This window comes from Oncorhynchus clarkii, chromosome 17 (assembly GCF_045791955.1).
Source record: "Oncorhynchus clarkii lewisi isolate Uvic-CL-2024 chromosome 17, UVic_Ocla_1.0, whole genome shotgun sequence".
Lineage (NCBI taxonomy): Eukaryota > Metazoa > Chordata > Actinopteri > Salmoniformes > Salmonidae > Oncorhynchus > Oncorhynchus clarkii.
Genome location: NC_092163.1, coordinates 12,404,049 through 12,424,966, shown reverse-complemented (window position 1 = coordinate 12,424,966; position 20,918 = coordinate 12,404,049). Strand labels below are relative to the sequence as shown.

General features: G+C 44.5%; 1 protein-coding gene across 1 annotated transcript; it reads left to right on the top strand.

Moving 5' to 3' along the window:
* The first annotated feature begins 3,969 nt into the window (after positions 1 to 3,969).
* LOC139369583 (germ cell-specific gene 1-like protein) lies at positions 3,970 to 20,457 on the top strand. Its single transcript, XM_071108832.1, has 5 exons — positions 3,970 to 4,258; positions 8,119 to 8,166; positions 18,269 to 18,427; positions 19,143 to 19,254; positions 20,124 to 20,457. The coding sequence occupies exons 1-5, from the start codon at positions 3,970 to 3,972 to the stop codon at positions 20,416 to 20,418; spliced, it is 903 nt and encodes a 300-aa protein (XP_070964933.1). The 3' UTR covers positions 20,419 to 20,457.
* Positions 20,458 to 20,918: the final 461 nt, after the last annotated feature.

Genomic DNA, 20,918 nt, shown 5'->3' with positions numbered 1-20,918 from the left:
TGATCAGCGACAACGATGAGAGTCTATAGGGAGGAGGTCAGAAACCTGGCCGTGTGGTGCCAGGACAACAACCTCTCCCTCAACGTGATCAAAGGAGATGATTGTGGACTACAGAAAAAGGAGGACTGAGTACGCCCCCATTCTCATTGACGGGGCTGTAGTGGAACAGTTTGAGAGCTTCAAGTTCCTTGTTGTCCCCAACAAACTAGCATGGTCCAAACACACTAAGACAGTTGTGAAGAGGGCACGACAAAACCTATCCCCCCTCAGGAAACGAAAAAGATTTGGCATGGGTCCTCAGATCCTCCAGAAGGTTCTACAGCTGCACCATCGAGAGCATCCTGACTGGTTGCATCACTGCCAAGTATGGCAACTGCTCGGCCTCCGACCGCAAGGCACTACAGAGGGTAGTGCGTACGGCCCAGTACAACACTGGAGCCAAGCTTCCTGCCATCCAGGACCTCTGTATCAGGCGGTGCCAGAGGAAGGCCCTAAAAATTGTCAAAGACTCCAGCCACCCTAGTCATAGACTGTTCTCTCTGCTACCACACAGCAAGCGGTACCGGAGCGCCAAGTAGAGGTCCAAGAGGCTTCTTAAACAGCTTCTACCCCCAAGCCATAAGACTCCTGAAGGGATACACAGACCCCTCTTTTACACTGCTGCTACTCTCTGTTTAAAATCAATCCATAGTTAACTCTATCTACATGTACATATTACCTCAACTAACAGGTGCCTCCGCACATTGACTCTGTACTGGTACCCTCTGTACCAGTACAGCAGCATACCACCCTGCATACCACTGCTGGCTTGCTTCTGAAGCTAAGCAGGGTTGGTCCTGGTCAGTTCCTGGGAGGGAGACCAGATGCTGCTGGAAGTGGTGTTGTAGGGACAGTAGGAGGCACTCTTTCCTCTGGTCTAAAAATGAATAAATCCCAATGCCCCATGGCACACTGCCCTGTGTAGGGTGCTGTCTTTCGGATGGGACTTTGAGTGGGTGTCCTGACTCTCTGAGGTCATTAAAGATCCCATGGCACGTATTGTAAGAGTAGGGGTGTTAACCCTGGTGTCCTGGCTAAATTCTCAATCTGGCCCTCAAACCATCATGGTCACCTAATAATCCCCAGTTTACAATTGGCTCATTCATCCCCCTCCTCTCCCCTGTAACTATTCCCCAGGTCGTTGCTGCAAATGAGAATGTGTTCTCAGTTAACTTACCTGGTAAAATAACGGATAAATAAAAAATAGCATTGCTTGTTATTTTACTGCTACTGTTGAATTATTTGTTACTTTTATTTTCAATTTTTTTCTTAACATCTTAAAGCATTGTTGGTTTGGGGCTTGTAACTAAGCATTTCACTGTAAGTTATACACCTGTTGTATTTGGCGCATGTGACAAATACAATTTGATTTGAACTCAACAATCAGCCTGTGACAAACAAACACTGTTCTAGAAGCTGATTCTAAAGCGCCCTGCACACCCAGTCAGACAGTTTGATTTCGAGGGTCTGTAAAGTGCAGATTATACTAATCCTTAGTCTCTATCTGTTGAGAGACTAATTCCCCTCCGTCCGTCAGCTTCAAACGGAAGTCACCAGCATCCAAACACAAGTGAAGCCCCATGTTTATGGCTGTGAACCAAAGGGCAATCTATTCCCTATGTCGCGCACTGCTTTTGACCAGGGCCCATAGGGCTATGTAGGGAATAGGGAGCCATTTGGGATACATATCATATCCGTGCTTACGATGTTGCTCCTCTTACCTCTTTGGAAACGCATGTGCTTTAAAAATAAAGGCAGGGCTGGTGGATCCAAAAGATGTCATGCAATGTCATGATCTCTATGCAGTAATCCGCTTGTCATAGACACTCCTGCACAACATAACGGTGACCGCTTAAGCTCTTTTGTATGTGTGTGTGTGTGTGTGTGTCCATTTGTTGACAGCTGTTGACATGGATTGAGCATTATTCAACCGAATCCTCATATTTCACTGCCTGATCTCCCCTGCGTCAGTGTATCCATGTTGCAGTATATTTAAGCTTTGCATGTGTTGATGATTGATATTTGCGTGTCTAGGACATTTTGACCCTTTCTATCTTTCTTGAAAATGTGTATCAAAGCTTAGAGCCAAACCTGTAAGAAAGCATTTTTGTCTTGTTTTATGTGCAGTATATGTGAGCGCAATGGAAATATGAATCCGTCCTGACACGTACAATTGGCCAATACATGTTCCATTTCAACGTATGTCCTAGACATGTTATGTAAGCAGAATGTATGGAATATGGGTTATACAAAAATGGCCTAGTTGCCTCCTATACAAGGGGAGTAGGGTGACTGACGGGATGGAATACTAACCAAATCAGTTCTGTATGGAAAGAACGACGAGTGCTTTGAACCAGTGGGCGTGGCTAGGACCTACAGTACCTACTAAATATAGGCTATGTACAAACCTGTCACTGACTGTCTAAACATTTACTCCACCACAGGAGGTTGGTGGCACCTTAATTGGGGAGGACGGGCTCATGGTAATAGCTGGAGTGGAATAGTATCAGATATATTAAACACGTGGTTTCCAGGTGTTTTATGCCATTCCATTTGCTCTTTCAGCCATTATGAGCTGTCCTCCCCTCAGCAGCCTCCTGTGTACTCCACCCTAACCCCAATCCATGTTTCCTTCTATTTGTCTGTCTGTTACAACTACTGTAAAGAGTCTATAATACCAAACTAAGCCTTTTGAAATGTTGAAATAATGCCCCATGAGTACTGCAATCAAGATATCTTCCTCTGTCGTCAGTGGGGATGCTTCATGATCACAAATGTATCAGAAGAACTGTTGTGTCCCACCAACGTCATACACACACACACACACATTTTGGGTGAAGTATCCTGGCTTTCTGTTGTAGCTTATCCAATCAGAGTCTCATGTGAGCGTGTTGTCTCTCAAGCGTAGTAATGAGAAGAGCCGCTGTGCCACTGCCTCTACCAAACCCAGTATCCCAGATTATTGGGAAAACAAATTGCTTATTGGACATTTGTGACAGGCACACGAAAAAAAGGAAGGAATGAGGATGCATTATGACGAAAGAAAATCATGTAATACACACATTGGACTTTTTCGTGTCCAATAAGTAATTTGTGTCTATATCACAATATGCTGTGATGGTGTGTTGGCTTTTACACTGTCAGAGGGGAGAGGGAGATCGAGTGAGACGTTTGAGTGATTACCCAGTTGCTGTCGACGTGGCCCTTCAATTAGAACAGAGCCCTCCTTGCAGAACATTATAGATGGACTTTATGACAACACTTAACTAGTTGACATCTTAATGGTAACACTGAACAATGGCCACCTAGATAGTCTTTATGATAGGCTTGTCTTGTATGTTGTTTAGACTCTATCATTTTGTCATTGCCAATGGAATAGTCCTAAAAGTGCTAATCCTACCCATCTGGCACTCCACCCCAGACAGGCTCATATGAAATATGCTATCAATGAACTGTAATCTCATCATCTCTGAGAGAGGGAAAAAATAGAGAGAGGGAGAGAGAGAGGGAGAGAGAGAGCGGCTCATCACAGATTGAAGGCGAGCATCACCGATACGAATCCCACAGATTTTGTGCGAACAAGCTCTTCAAATCTTTTGACAACGTGACAATCCTTCACCGAATGGATGGGGGTCATTTCAGGGCACTTCGTGTGAAAATTATCTAATGGCTAACGACTCGAACAGATGATAATGTTGGATTGAAGCTAAATTCAAACTCAGATTTTGCCGTCCCTCAAATCGGGTAGGGAGAGTAATTTCAATTCAACCGGTTGGAGTGCCAAATTATGTATTTTATTGCCGACATGTTGCACATCAGTTGAAGCTTATTTTCTGTGGAGTTTGACCAGTTTTTCATTACCTGTTTTGATTCATATTGGATGGATGGCGAGTGAGTGAGTTATCTAATAAGTGCAGATATCTATGGACAATGAAGACCACTCGCAAGTGCAGGGCACTGCTGTCCGTTAGTATGAATCTTTTAGCACTATTTTTCTCAATAACTGCTTTCATCACAACATACTGGTGCGTCGGCACGCAGCGCGTCCCCAAGCCGAAGTGCACTAAACTTCGCACGCACAACTGCATCGATTACGGAGTGAACGAGACGGACCCCAAAGTAGTGGTGTACAGTTGGGAAACGGGGGACGACCGGTTCCTATTCAGACAGTTCCACACCGGGATCTGGTTCTCCTGTGCGGAGAATATCCATGATGAAGGTGAGGTGATGATGTGTGGTTAAATGACGTTGTCTCGTCTAGTTGTCAATTAATTATAGTGAGGTCTCTGGAGTGTAAAATCTAAAATGATATGGATATTTACAGGAAGGAGGTTTGCAGGTGTGTGTGTGTGTGTGTGTGTGTGTGTGTGTGTGTGTGTGTGTGTGTGTGTGTGTGTGTGTGTGTGTGTGTGTGTGTGTGTGTGTGTGTGTGTGTATTCAAACTATGCAATCAATACCGGTTTCTAAGCAGGCATTCTTGCCATTCAAAAAGAACACCCTATACATTCAGAAATAGACAAGGGTCTATAAAGGCTTGATTAGATTGTTACACACACACACACACACACACACACACAGTTATGTATAATTGCAGCTATTAAACTCTGCAGTCCTTGCTATAATTCCTTGGTTGTGTCATTATGAGAGCCATTCTCATGTGTCATCATCTTGTGTCACCATAGTAACTAAGCGTCAGTCTCCAGATGGGACATATACATACATATTATCTAAAACTGCAAGCTAAGGATATTTACAAAGTTATGAGTTTTTTTAGGGTAATCCCTCCCAGTTTATGTATGCAGACGCCACTAGTCAAAAATGGCATCTTGAATAACGAGTTGTCCTCTCTGGCATGAAGTATTGGATAGCCTAAAGAGCAGTTTATCCCGGCATAAGAATCATTGGAACATGGGATGGGAGTTTCGAGTTACGGTACAGTGAACCCTTGGTAAGAAGTTTAGGGGACATGAGCTTAGTGCTTTTAGAAAGGGTCCCTACTGGCTCTGCTAGTACTTCACCCTAGCATTTCTCTTCTTACGGGTCTATAGGGTACTAATAATCTACCCTAGCAGTCTCTCTTCTTACAGGTCTATAGGGTACTAATAATCTACCCTAGCATTCTCTCTTCTTACAGGTCTATAGGGTACTAGTAATCTACCCTAGCAGTCTCTCTTCTTACAGGTCTATAGGGTACTAGTAATCTACCCTAGCAGTCTCTCTTCTTACAGGTCTATAAGGTACTAGTAATCTACCCTAGCAGTCTCTCTTCTTACAGGTCTATAGGGTACTAGTAATCTACCCTAGCATTTCTCTTCTTACAGGTCTATATGGTACTAGTAATCTACCCTAGCAGTCTCTCTTCTTACAGGTCTATAGGGTACTAGTAATCTACCCTAGCAGTCTCTCTCCCTATAGGTCTATAGGGTACTAATAGTCTACCCTAGCAGTCTCTCTCCCTACAGGTCTATAGGGTACTAGTAATCTACCCTAGCAGTCTCTCTTATTACAGGTCTATAGGGTACTAGTAATCTACCCTAGCAGTCTCTCTTCCTGCAGGTCTATAGGGTACTAGTAATCTACCCTAGCAGTCTCTCTTCTTGCAGGTCTATAGGGTACTAGAAATCTACCCTAGCAGTCTCTCTTTCTGCAGGTCTATAGGGTACTAGTAATCTACCCTAGCAGTCTCTCTTCTTACAGGTCTATAGGGTACTAGTAATCTACCCTAGCAGTCTCTCTCCCTACAGGTCTATAGGGTACTAATAGTCTACAGTAGCAGTCTCTCTCCCTACAGGTCTATAGGGTACTAATAGTCTACAGTAGCAGTTTCTCTCCCTACAGGTCTATAGGGTACTAATAGTCTACAGTAGCAGTCTCTCTCCCTACAGGTCTATAGGGTACTGTGAATGTCTGTAACAAGAAGTAATATCGTCACACAGCTTTACTCCTGAGTCTAAACAAATGCACAAGGTGGAAGTGCAACAGCTGGATCCGATGACGTGCCCGCGTAAGCGTGGTTACCATGTTAATGACAACACCATTAAGTCGAAGGTGTCTCTGGAGATTATATACGTAGCTAGATTAGTTACACTGAGTCTGACTCAATCAAGAGCATTTTGCAACATTCCCACCTTTAAAAGAGGGGAAATGGCAGCTTTCCCATCTCCAAACATTGGTCTTGACTTCCAGGTTCTCCAACAGTGGTGACATCAGGATCAGAGCCTCTGGTTGGAGACAGTAGACCTGGTCTGGTGATGGAATATTAAAGAGACATTAAGAACAGAAATAAAGTGTCAGAGTTTATGTGAGAATAAATACTGGGAGCGTGTTGTCTCATCAGGCCTGGGTCTGGGACTGTACACACACACACACACACACACACACAAACACACACACACACACACACACACAGTTGAGTTGACTAATGAGGATTACATAACGCCCTTGATGAGTTTTTCCTCTAAACAGCTGTCACCATCTTCCTGATACCTGATTAAGCTTTAGATTTACGACAAATCCAGCAGGCGCAGCGGGCAGCTACAAGCGACAGAGGACGGAAAGAATAAATCATCTTGAACAAGGGACATAAGGTCTTAGAGGGTCCCAGTAATGTCCAGGAAGAAGAAGTGCTAGAAGGATGTCATTTGGGAAGGATTGAACTGGAATCTCTGTGGGGATGGTCAAGTCATTGACCTCTGTGACCTCCAGCTGCTTGTACTTGACCACTTTTTATTTATTACCTTCATTTAACCAGGCAAGTCAGTTAAGAACAAATTCTTATTTTCAATGACAGCCTAGGAACAGTGGGTTAACTGCCTGTTCAGGGGCAGAACAACAGATTTGTACCTTGTCAGCTCGGGGGTTTGAACTTGCAACATTCCGGTTACTAGTCCAACACTCTAACCACTAGGCTATGCCTTTTCTCATGCAAAGGACGCAATGGTTGAACTTTTAACCAAAATAGCTTCTACCGATGCATTAGACTAGGTAGGCAATCAATCAAATGTATTTATAAAGCCCTTTTTACATCAGCCGATGTCACAAAGTGCTGTACAGAAACCCAGTCTAAAACTCTAAACAGCAAGCAATGCACATGTAGACGCACGGTGGCTAGGAAAAACTCCCTAGAAAGGCAGGAACCTACAAAGAAATCTAGAGAGGAACCAGGCTCTGAGGGGTGGACAGTCCTCTTCTGGCTGTGCCGGGTGGAGATTATAACAGTACATGGCCAAGATGTTCAAACGTTCATAGATGACCAGCAGGGTCAAATAATAATAATCACAGTGGTTGTGTAGGGGGCAACTGGTCAGCACCTCAGGAGTAAATTTCATTGTGACTCTTGTTTGTTTCTGACCTCTTGATTTGCAGTTTTGCCTCTTGGCTTTGCTCATGCTAAGCACACAATGGCATTTCTTCTTTTAAACCGCCCACAGGGCACTGATGTCATTTCAAAGTCTAGTTTTGATTGACATTTGGTTGAGTTGTCAGCTATTGTGAATTCCCCGTGAGATTAACAAAACATGACATTGGATTTAGGGTCAAAGTTGAAATTCCCTTACATTGATGACTTTCTGCAAATCCAATCAGTTTTCCACACAGATGTTTTGTTGTTGAAATGACCTCGTCGCATTTATTTTTTGTTGTTGAACTTACGTGGGAACAATGTTGATTCAGCCAGTTTTTGTCCAGTGGGTACAATCAAGTAGACCAAATCATCTGAATGACTTGCGTGTGCCTTGAAGCTTCTATTTAATCTCTACTGTATGCCAAGCTCGCAGTGTGTCTCTTCTTGAACTGTTGAACCTCACCTAAAATAGATTATACGTTACTATCAAGTAGGCTAATAGATACTATGAATGACTTGTGGCTAGAAATCAGTGAACTTTACTTCTATTTCACTTATGGGCTTTTCCCTTTTTCAATGCCAAGCACGCAATGTTTCTCTTCTTGAACTTTTGAACTTCCCCAAATTAGGAAAATCAAGTCGTCTAGACACGATACTCTGAGTGAATTGTGGCCCTGAAGAACCCATGCAAGGTATTACAGCTTGATGTGAAACTCCATTTTCTCCATTCGTTCCAGGTGAGAAATGCAGGAGCTTTATCGATCTGGCTCCGGCTTCAGAGAGAGGTGAGTGATCACTGCATATGTCAGGAGGTAAACACATCTACTATAGAGCTGTACATCACCCGTACCAGGAAGATTACTTGTAGAGGGAGAGCAGGGGCAGACTGGGACCAGAAATGGGCCCTGGCATTTCTAACACACCGGCCCATTTTCAGGCCCCCATTATTAGCCAGATAATAATAATTTGTGAAAAGAAAAAAAAAAGTTTGACAGACCCACTTGACCCACTTGACCCACTAGGCAAAAAATGCAAAAATGCCAGATGGCCAATCCACCCCTGGGGACGAGGATATTTTTATGACTACAGCTAGCAAACATTTTCAATTACATGTCTACAGTAGAAAAGAAGAGAATATCTACTTTATTTGTCAACTCCTAATATTGAGCAAATTACACTCCTTGGAACTAATTACAGTCACTGGAGTATCTGACATAGGCTTTTGAAAAGGCTACCAGTGCAGCAAGTGCTGCTGGTAAGCTTTCTTGACTTGGACATTCACTTTTGCCAACACATGGCTAACCTTTGTTTAACCAGCTAAACAGCTCTTAGTCAAAATAATGAAAAACTATCTACCAAATCTATTCATCTTTTTTTTTTTTTTTTTTTACTTCTCCTTGCCATTATCATTCCCCTAATGATAAGACAAGACAGCACATGTTTTGCTAACGTATGATGGGGGTCCCTGGGTCGCCGGTTTGCCTGGGAGGGGGTCCCTGGACAAAAAAAAGATTGAAGACCCCTGGTCTACAGGGTTGCATAAAGTATAAAAGGATGTTGAGCTATACTCTTGCAGTATGAAGGGGTCTGCATCCTGTCTCAACTGCCATCTTGCACTCAAATGTCACCTTGAGCTGTTCAAATGTTATAACTGTCATGACACCACCAAACAGGAGATGTTTGCAGGGTGCAGTGGCTGTCATGACACCACCATACAGGAGATGTTTGCAGGGTGCAGTGGCTGTCATGACACCACCATAGAGGAGATGTTTGCAGGGTACAGTGGCTGTCATGACACCACCATAGAGGAGATGTTTGCAGGGTACAGTGGCTGTCATGACACCACCATAGAGGAGATGTTTGCAGGGTACAGTGGCTGTCATGACACCACCATAGAGGAGATGTTTGCAGGGTACAGTGGCTGTCATGACACCACCATACAGGAGATGTTTGCAGGATGCAATGGCTATCATGACACCACCATACAGGAGATGTTTGCAGGGTGCAGTGGCTGTCATGATACCACCATAGAGGAGATGTTTGCAGGGTACAGTGGCTGTCATGACACCACCATAGAGGGGATGTTTGCAGGGTGCAGTGGCTGTCATGACACCACCATACAGGGGATGTTTGCAGGGTGCAGTGGCTGTCATGACACCACCATACAGGAGATGTTTGCAGGGTGCAGTGGCTGTCATGACACCACCATACAGGAGATGTTTGCAGGATGCAGTGGCTGTCATGGCACCACCATAGAGGAGATGTTTGCAGGGTGCAGTGGCTGTCATGACACCACCATACAGGAGATGTTTGCAGGGTGCAGTGGCTGTCATGACACCACCATAGAGGAGATGTTTGCAGGGTGCAGTGGCTGTCATGACACCACCATAGAGGAGATGTTTGCAGGGTGCAGTGGCTGTTATGTGTTGTGGTAATTTCCTGTATTACTAAGTGAAAGGAGAGTTTACAAACCACACACAAGTCAGAGTTATACTTCAAACTTCATCGTTTAATATGAGCTTCACCATAGCCCTGTGACTCTCAGATCAATTCAGTGTCTATAAATGAATTCTGAGAGTGTCAACATAATGGCAACTGAGATATTTTATAGCAAAGATCCACCCCCTAGTCGATATGACAAACCACAGATCTTAGGAACCGTTCACTAAGAAATACTTTTACTTGAGAGAGGAGTATACCATAGCCAGATAGCATTAGCTATAAATTATCGTTCAGTTTGCTCTCTAAGACGAGGTTCTACTTCTCGTTCTTGGGTTACCAAAACATTACCTCATCCAATGGCATATATCAATTGTCAATTCGAGATACTCCCATCTCAAATACAACCCACCCCTGGACAAGCTCACGGAGAAGAGTGAGCCTCTAGGTCATATACCATCAAGACAAGTTTCAACATCAGAGGGGACATACAATGGTTCCAGACACTGCCATACTCCTCCCCCCAATGGGAAAAGTAGGGAGTGACTGGTGTACAGACCTTGTGGAGCCCTTAACATGGTTTAACAGATACCCTCACATATGAAGACAATCCTGACCTCTCCCCTCTCTGGGCCCCAAGTGACTTTTCCCACATAAGCATATTTATGAATGTTGATAAAACATCTTATGTATCAATGTTACCTAACTAATTCTGATTCTGCTACGACACATGACACCACCATAGAGGAGATGTTTGCAGTGTGCAGTGGCTGTCATGACACCACCATACAGGAGATGTTTGCAGGGTGTAGAGGCTGTCATGACACCACCATACAGGAGATGTTTGCAGGGTGCAGTGGCTGTCATGACACCACCATAGAGATGTTTGCAGGGTGCAGTGGCTGTCATGACACTACCATACGGGATATGTTTGCAGGGTGTAGAGGCTGTCATGACACCACCATAGAGGAGATGTTTGCAGGGTGTAGAGGCTGTCACATGACACCACCATACAGGAGATGTTTGCAGGGTGTAGAGGCTGTCATGACACCACCATAGAAGAGATGTTTGCAGGGTGTAGAGGCTGTCATGACACCACCATAGAGGAGATGTTTGCAGGGTGCAGTGGCTGTCATGACACCACCATAGAGGAGATGTTTGCAGGGTGCAGTGGCTGTCATGACACCACCATAGAGGAGATGTTTGCAGGGTGCAGTGGCTGTCATGACACCACCATAGAGGAAATGTTTGCAGGGTGTAGTGGCTGTCATGACGTCACCATAGAGGAGATGTTTGCAGGGTGCAGTGGCTGTCATGACACCACCATAGAGGTGATATTTGCAGGGTGCAGTGGCTGTCATGACACCACCATAGAGGAGATGTTTGCAGGGTGCAGTGGCTGTCATGACACCACCATAGAGGGGATGTTTGCAGGGTGCAGTGGCTGTCATGACACCACCATAGAGTAAATGTTTGCAGGGTGCAGTGGCTGTCATGACACCACCATAGAGGGGATGTTTGCAGGGTGTAGAGGCTGTCATGACACCACCATACAGGAGATGTTTGCAGGGTGCAGTGGCTGTCATGACACCACCATAGAGATGTTTGCAGGGTGCAGTGGCTGTCATGACACTACCATACGGGATATGTTTGCAGGGTGTAGAGGCTGTCATGACACCACCATAGAGGAGATGTTTGCAGGGTGTAGAGGCTGTCACATGACACCACCATACAGGAGATGTTTGCAGGGTGTAGAGGCTGTCATGACACCACCATAGAAGAGATGTTTGCAGGGTGTAGAGGCTGTCATGACACCACCATAGAGGAGATGTTTGCAGGGTGCAGTGGCTGTCATGACACCACCATAGAGGAGATGTTTGCAGGGTGCAGTGGCTGTCATGACACCACCATAGAGGAGATGTTTGCAGGGTGCAGTGGCTGTCATGACACCACCATAGAGATGTTTGCAGGGTGCAGTGGCTGTCATGACACTACCATACGGGATATGTTTGCAGGGTGCAGTGGCTGTCATGACACCACCATACAGGAGATGTTTGCAGGGTGTAGAGGCTGTCATGACACCACCATACAGGAGATGTTTGCAGGGTGCAGTGGCTGTCATGACACCACCATAGAGATGTTTGCAGGGTGCAGTGGCTGTCATGACACTACCATACGGGATATGTTTGCAGGGTGTAGAGGCTGTCATGACACCACCATAGAGGAGATGTTTGCAGGGTGTAGAGGCTGTCACATGACACCACCATACAGGAGATGTTTGCAGGGTGTAGAGGCTGTCATGACACCACCATAGAAGAGATGTTTGCAGGGTGTAGAGGCTGTCATGACACCACCATAGAGGAGATGTTTGCAGGGTGCAGTGGCTGTCATGACACCACCATAGAGGAGATGTTTGCAGGGTGCAGTGGCTGTCATGACACCACCATAGAGGAGATGTTTGCAGGGTGCAGTGGCTGTCATGACACCACCATAGAGGAAATGTTTGCAGGGTGTAGTGGCTGTCATGACGTCACCATAGAGGAGATGTTTGCAGGGTGCAGTGGCTGTCATGACACCACCATAGAGGTGATATTTGCAGGGTGCAGTGGCTGTCATGACACCACCATAGAGGAGATGTTTGCAGGGTGCAGTGGCTGTCATGACACCACCATAGAGGGGATGTTTGCAGGGTGCAGTGGCTGTCATGACACCACCATAGAGTAAATGTTTGCAGGGTGCAGTGGCTGTCATGACACCACCATAGAGGGGATGTTTGCAGGGTGGAGTGGCTGTCATGACACCACCATAGAGTAAATGTTTGCAGGGTACAGTGGCTGTCATGACACCACCATAGAGGAGATGTTTGCAGGTTACAGTGGCTGTCATGACACCACCATAGAGGAGATGTTTGCAGGGTACAGTGGCTGTCATGACACCACCATAGAGTAAATGTTTGCAGGGTGCAGTGGCTGTCATGACACCACCATAGAGTAAATGTTTGCAGGGTGCAGTGGCTGTCATGACACCACCATAGAGGAGATGTTTGCAGGATATTGGATATTGGATATTATACAGTGCAAATAAAAAAAACAATATGAAGAATTTAGCTGCTACCAATGTTGCAGATTGATGTAATGCATGGAGCAATAGGATTGGTGTAACTTTCTTTGTTAATATATTATAAAGTAAGGAAGGCAGAATAGGTTTAATTGAGCTTCGAAATGAAAAATCCACCAACGTGCTTCTACTGATTGTTGTTAATGAAAATTCTGGAGAAAGTTCTCCTGTGAGACTTATAACTACAGTAAATGCTTTTATGTCAGATCGTATACAGTGCCTTGCGAAAGTATTCGGCCCCCTTGAACTTTGCGACCTTTTGCCACATTTCAGGCTTCAAACATAAAGATATAAAACTGTATTTCTTTGTGAAGAATCAACAACAAGTGGGACACAATCATGAAGTTATTTATTGGATATTTATTGGATATTTCAAACTTTTTTAACAAATCAAAAACTGAAAAATTGGGCGTGCAAAATTATTCAGCCCCTTTACTTTCAGTGCAGCAAACTCTCTCCAGAAGTTCAGTGAGGATCTCTGAATGATCCAATGTTGACCTAAATGACAAATGATGATAAATACAATCCACCTGTGTGTAATCAAGTCTCTGTATAAATGCACCTGCACTGTGATAGTCTCAGAGGTCCGTTAAAAGTGCAGAGAGCATCATGAAGAACAAGGAACACACCAGGCAGGTCCGAGATACTGTTGTGAAGAAGTTTAAAGCCGGATTTGGATACAAAAAGCTTTAAACATCCCAAGGAGCACTGTGCAAGCGATAATATTGAAATGGAAGGAGTATCAGACCACTGCAAATCTACCAAGACCTGGCCGTCCCTCTAAACTTTCAGCTCATACAAGGAGAAGACTGATCAGAGATGCAGCCAAGAGGCCCATGATCACTCTGGATGAACTGCAGAGATCTACAGCTGAGGTGGGAGACTCTGTCCATAGGACAACAATCAGTTGTATATTGCACAAATCTGGCCTTTATGGAAGAGTGGCAAGAAGAAAGCCATTTCTTAAAGATATCCATAAAAAGTGTTGTTTAAAGTTTGCCACAAGCAACCTGGGAGACACACCAAACATGTGGAAGAAGGTGCTCTGGTCAGATGAAACCAAAATTGAACTTTTTGGCAACAATGCAAAACGTTATGTTTGGCGTAAAAGCAACACAGCTGAACACACCATCCCCACTGTCAAACATGGTGGTGGCAGCATCATGCTTTGGGCCTGCTTTTCTTCAGCAGGGACAGGGAAGATGGTTAAAATTGATGGGAAGATGGATGGAGCCAAATACAGGACCATTCTGGAAGAAAACCTGATGGAGTCTGCAAAAGACCTGAGACTGGGACGGAGATTTGTCTTCCAACAAGACAATGATCCAAAACATAAAGCAAAATCTACAATGGAATGGTTCAAAAATAAACATATCCAGGTGTTAGAATGGCCAAGTCAAAGTCCAGACCTGAATCCAATCGAGAATCTGTGGAAAGAACTGAAAACTGCTGTTCACAAATGCTCTCCATCCAACCTCACTGAGCTCAAGCTGTTTTGCAAGGAGGAATGGGAAAAAATATCAGTCTCTCGATGTGCAAAACTGATAGAGACATACCCCAAGCGACTTACAGCTGTAATCGCAGCAAAAGGTGGCGCTACAAAGTATTAACTTAAGGGGGCTGAATAATTTTGCACGCCCAATTTTTCAGTTTTTGATTTGTTAAAAAAGTTTGAAATATCCAATAAATGTCGTTCCACTTCATGATTGTGTCCCACTTGTTGTTGATTCTTCACAAAAAAATACAGTTTTATATCTTTATGTTTGAAGCCTGAAATGTGGCAAAAGGTCGCAAAGTTCAAGGGGGCCGAATACTTTCGCAAGGCACTGTATCTATAGGCTTTGGTCTAGTTCTTACAACTCGTTCTGTATCTCTGGTATACCTTTTCCATATTCATTAACACTAACACTCATTAACACATGCAACACTAACTAAGTTCTGGGACACTGTAAAGTCCATGGAGAATAAGAACCCCTCCTCCCAGCTGCCCACTGCACTGAAGATAGGAAACACTGTCACCACTGATAAATCCACCATAATTGAGAATTTCAATAAGCATTTTTCTACGGCTGGCCATGCTTTCCACCTGGCTACTCCTACCCCGGTCAACAGCACTGCACCCCCCCACAACAACTCGCCCAAGCCTTACCCATTTCTCCTTCTCCCAAATCTGCTCAGCTGATGTTCTGAATGAGCTGCAAAATCTGGACCCCTACAAATCAGCCGGGCTAGACAATCTGGACCCTTTCTTTCTAAAATTATCTGCCAAAATTGTTGCCACCCCTATTACTAGCCTGTTCAACCTCTCTTTCGTGTCGTCTGAGATTCCCAAAGATTGGAAAGCAGCTGCGGTCATCCCCCTCTTCAAAGGGGGTGACACTCTTGACCCAAACTGCTACAGACCTATATCTATCCTACCATGCCTTTCTAAGGTCTTCGAAAGCCAAGTCAACAAACAGATTACCGACCATTTCGAATCTCACCATACCTTCTCTGCTATGCAATCTGGTTTCAGAGCTGGTCATGGGTGCACCTCAGCCACGCTCAAGGTCCTAAATGATATCTTAACCGCCATCGATAAGAAACATTACTGTGCAGCCGTATTCATTGATCTGGCCAAGGCTTTCGACTCTGTCAATCACCACATCCTCATCGGCAGACTCGACAGCCTTGGTTTCTCAAATGATTGCCTCGCCTGGTTCACCAACTACTTCTCTGATAGAGTTCAGTGTGTCAAATCGGAGGGTCTGCTGTCCGGACCTCTGGCAGTCTCTATGGGGGTGCCACAGGGTTCAATTCTTGGACCGACTCTCTTCTCTGTATACATCAATGAGGTCGCTCTTGCTGCTGGTGAGTCTCTGATCCACCTCTATGCAGACGACACCATTCTGTATACTTCTGGCCCTTCTTTGGATACTGTGTTAACAACCCTCCAGGCAAGCTTCAATGCCATACAACTCTCCTTCCGTGGCCTCCAATTGCTCTTAAATACAAGTAAAACTAAATGCATGCTCTTCAACCGATCACTACCTGTACCTACCCGCCTGTCCAACATTACTACTCTGGACGGCTCCGACTTAGAATACGTGGACAACTACTAATACTTAGGTGTCTGGTTAGACTGTAAACTCTCCTTCCAGACCCATATCAAACATCTCCAATCCAAAGTTAAATCTAGAATTGGCTTCCTATTTCGCAACAAAGCATCCTTCACTCATGCTGCCAAACATACCCTTGTAAAACTGACCATCCTACCAATCCTCGACTTTGGCGATGTCATTTACAAAATAGCCTCCAATACCCTACTCAACAAATTGGATGCAGTCTATCACAGTGCAATCCGTTTTGTCACCAAAGCCCCATATACTACCCACCATTGCGACCTGTACGCTCTCGTTGGCTGGCCCTCGCTTCATACTCGTCGCCAAACCCACTGGCTCCATGTCATCTACAAGACCCTGCTAGGTAAAGTCCCCCCTTATCTCAGCTCGCTGGTCACCATTGCATCTCCCACCTGTAGCACACGCTCCAGCAGGTATATCTCTCTAGTCACACCCAAAACCAATTCTTTCTTTGGCCGCCTCTCCTTCCAGTTCTCTGCTGCCAATGACTGGAACGAACTACAAAAATCTCTGAAACTGGAAACACTTATCTCCCTCACTAGCTTTAAGCATCAACTGTCAGAGCAGCTCACAGATTACTGCACCTGTACATAGCCCACCTATAATTTAGCCCAAACAACTACCTCTTTCCCTACTGTATTTTATTTATTTATTTATTTTTCTCCTTTGCACCCCCATTATTTTTATTTCTACTTTGCACATTCTCCCATTGCAAATCTACCATTCCAGTGTTTTACTTGCTATATTGTATCTACTTTGCCACCATGGCCTTTTTGCCTTTACCTCCCTTATCTCACCTCATTTGCTCACATCGTATATAGACTTGTTTATACTGTATTATTGACTGTATGTTTGTTTTACTCCATGTGTAACTCTGTGTCGTTGTATGTGTCGAACTGCTTTGCTTTATCTTGGCCAGGTCGCAATTGTAAATGAGAACTTGTTCTCAACTTGCCTACCTGGTTAAATAAAGGTGAAATAAAAATAAATAAAATAAAATTAAACCTGAACTTTGATATCACAATAGTTGATTGATTTGTTGACTATATCAGTCTTCATGTACTGGAGGTAAAATAAACTCCCTATTCCAGACCTACGGTGGCTTATGTTCTCAAACAACCTTGGCATCATCCCCTGTGTTGTCAGGGACACAGGATGTGGGGTTGCTATGGTCACACCCCACTCTGTCAAAGGAGAAGGTTATGATAACAGCTGTGAAATGATCCATGCGAAAATAATGCAAAATGACAACCAATCAAAACAAGATAGAAGCTCTCATACTTCCCCGAGTCATAATGTGTCTCCCCTAGAAAGTGTCTGCTAAACAACTCAATTGAAACAAAACAGAAAAAACGACATGGATTGTACTGTAGTTCATATAGCCTACTTTATTTACTACCGTAGCTCACTCTACTCACAAGAATAGTTACACAGAACGCTGTACAGGGTTAATACTGTCTCCAAAGTTAAGTACCACCAAACCTTGTTCTAAAATTCCATTACGAAATAAGACACTGTCTCAGTCTTGGGACATTCCTCCCCCAACCCCATCCCCGCCACCGCCACTGACCATCCGTCCTATCCCGTTGAGAGCGTCTCAGGGGAAATACTGGCACCAGCCAATGTTCACTTCCTGCAATGAAGTGTCAAGAAGGATTAATAGCAGACTGGCGAGGTAGGAAGAGATGTCTGACTCCAACCTCCCGTAACGAGACAGTGTGAGGGTTTGACGCTCTGAAAGGTCTGAGAAGATTCCTGATACTTTTTGCGTCAGAGACAAATGACATTAATTGGTTTTGAGTGGCCTGTCGGTCCTGAGATATGTTATCAACAGGTCTGTCGTCACTATGGATGTCAGATAGGCAGAGACCAAAAACACAAAAAAATACAAACGTGTATCTGAGTTTAGGTTAAGTTAGGACACAATCATCAAACATCAGGAATGACTTTTTAGGGAATAAAACGTTTAGTGTCCATGACAGGACTTCAAATAGGCACCTGCCAAATGCAGTCCTATGATTTATGAACGAACAGATGGGTGAAGCATACACGATGAAAGAAATCAACCCTTTTCTCCACAACCATCACACATTCTTATGAAAATATGATCAGTGATTCAAATTCGACATCATAACACGGTTATAGAAAAATCTCTCACTGATTTCCAATACCCTAACAACTGTTAATGCTCTTGCTTTGTCTGTTGCAGGTGTCCTATGGCTGTCGGTGGTCTCTGAGATGCTGTACATAGTCCTGTTGATAGTGGGTTTCAGCCTGATGTGTCTAGAACTGGTTCACTCCAGCACCAGCAACATGATAGATGGACTGAAACTGAACGCCTTCGCTGCAATCTTCACCGTCCTCTCAGGTACAGAAGGACTGTTGAAAACCACCTCTGCAAGACGGCACAAACAGATCTGGGACCCAGGCTATTGTTTCGTGTGTAAGGGTCAGGAGTTCTCCCAGGCCTCATGACCTGACCAGGAAAAACTCCATGGCGACCATAGAGCCCAGATGCGTTTTTTCCCTGGCCATATGACGCAATCTTTGCAATTCAACAAAAATCTAAGTGTGTCATAAACAGAAAGAACTGTTCATGACACACTTAGATTTTTGTTGAATTGCATAGATTACGTCATATGGCCAGGGAAAAACGCAGTTGAGTCTGGTCTGGGGAAATGCCTAATTGAGTTGAGTCTGGCCCTTTTTATGCCTAATTGGTGGAGCAAAGTAAAGAAATACTTGTATACAGTACTATGCAACTGTTGCCACTAGTAGACATTGAACAAGTCTAACACGGTGGTGAACATGATGAAAAGTGAAGCTAGCAAGGAGAGAAGCTGGTTTTGTAGGTCTTGACTAGGAGATAACCTGCAGCCTCTCCCAATGTAGAAGCATCAGCTATCAGAGAGGGATTTTGAAAAGTCATCCTAGCGGTCACAAGGTCCTAGTGTGTGTGTGTGTGTGTGTGTGTGTGTGTGTGTGTGTGTGTGTGTGTGTGTGTGTGTGTGTGTGTGTGTGTGTGTGTGTGCCTACATGTACACTAAACATCTAACTATATACCGGTATCTGTGTATTTGCAGGGCTCCTGGGTATGGTGGCCCACATGATGTACACACAGGTGTTCCAGGTGACAGTCACCCTGGGCCCTGCAGACTGGAGGCCCTATAACTGGGACTACGGATGGTCCTTCTGGTAGGGAACACACACACACACACACAATCCCACGTCTCCCTTTGTAGCGTCACACTTCTCTAATGAAAACCCCAAAGCTCTCATGTTACCGGGCGGATTAGGCTTTGGTGTCCCAAAGCCCCAATATATATATATGGTCGATGCGATTGGGAAATTGCATAAGGGGATCAAGGGTGAAGTGTAGCCCACAAAGACATATGTACACTGTATGTTCAGACTTTTAATCTTCCAGGCTGAACATCTTAACCCTTGTGCCATAGCTCTGGATTATAACATGTGCAGTGAGTGAAGATGGGAGCTACAGTGTATAGACTAATGTACAGTAGTGGCCTATTACATTGGGATCTACCCAGATTGACATTCCTACCCTGTTGGGATTGACGGATTGACAATAATCCTGCAAAGCCACGACCCTTCCATTTTTACACGGGAATAATAATATTTACAAAAAGTATGCCAGAAATCCCCAAACTCAAAGTGATTATATGTTTTTCGCAGTGTTTTGCAGTGTTTCATAAAAACATAATATTTCTTCGTGTAGTATTTGTCTGAATTACTTGAGCTGTTGTCAAGTGATTGATAACTTCGGTATTTAACGTTTCTTAGCTTTTAAAGCCACTTGTTTCAAGCCATTTGTTTGTTTTAAACCATTTGTTTGTTTTAAAGCCACTTGTCATTTGTTTTTCATTCAAAGAGCAGCCCTGCGAACTGACCATGAACTGCGAAAGGCCTAAATATGCAGATTGCACCTTCAATTGACTCCTCCTTGCCTTTTCCTCTCTCTGTCCCCATCATTTTCCTCTCCTCTATCTGTTGTCCCTATTTCCTCACTTCTCTCTCTTCCTTCTTTTCCATTTCCTGTTTTCCAGCATGGCCTGGGCATCCTTCACCTGCTGCATGGGTGCATCAGTCACCACCCTCAACTCCTACACCAAGACTGTCATCGAGTTCCGACACAAACGCAAGACCTTCGTGCAGAGCATCCGAAAGGAGCAGGCGCGGCAGGCGTTGGGATACTACCGCGATCACTCCCTGCGCTCCATATCCCAAACCGTGGAGGTGTACACACAGACGCCGTACAGCAGTGGTATTAGGACGCACGTACCAGCCGCGTCGTTAGACCCGAGTGACGTATCAGAGACTCTGGGGGAAGACCAGTGCTGAAGGGAGGGATCCCAGCGGGGCAAAACTGGTTACAACTGGTTCACATGATGTCGCAGTTATGTCATTTAAAAAATTTTTCTGGTTGTGCTGATGTTATTTCATCGTCATTTCAACTCGTTTTGCCCACTGGGATGTGTCAAAAGTAACTGAATGAAGTCAGTGCTATCCAATTGTGATCCGTCACCTGTGTTGGGTCTTTTGGGGATTGTGTAGCAACTGAATCCGTTCTGATTGAATTCATCACTGCCTTAATTGAGCCAGGATATTCACTCCCTTGTTCCCAGTTTGGGCGTTGATAGTCATGGAAAGACAGCCGTGTACACACTGATCATACAACTAGATGATCTGACACACAAGGAAAGCCGCAATCAATAACAATAGCGTTTCACCCTGTTTCAGTTAAAAGCTGAGGAATGGAGCTGGAGAAATGTAACCACTCTCAAATTCAGAGACAGAACTATGGATGCAAGGACTGAATATCCATGATATCGACATTATAG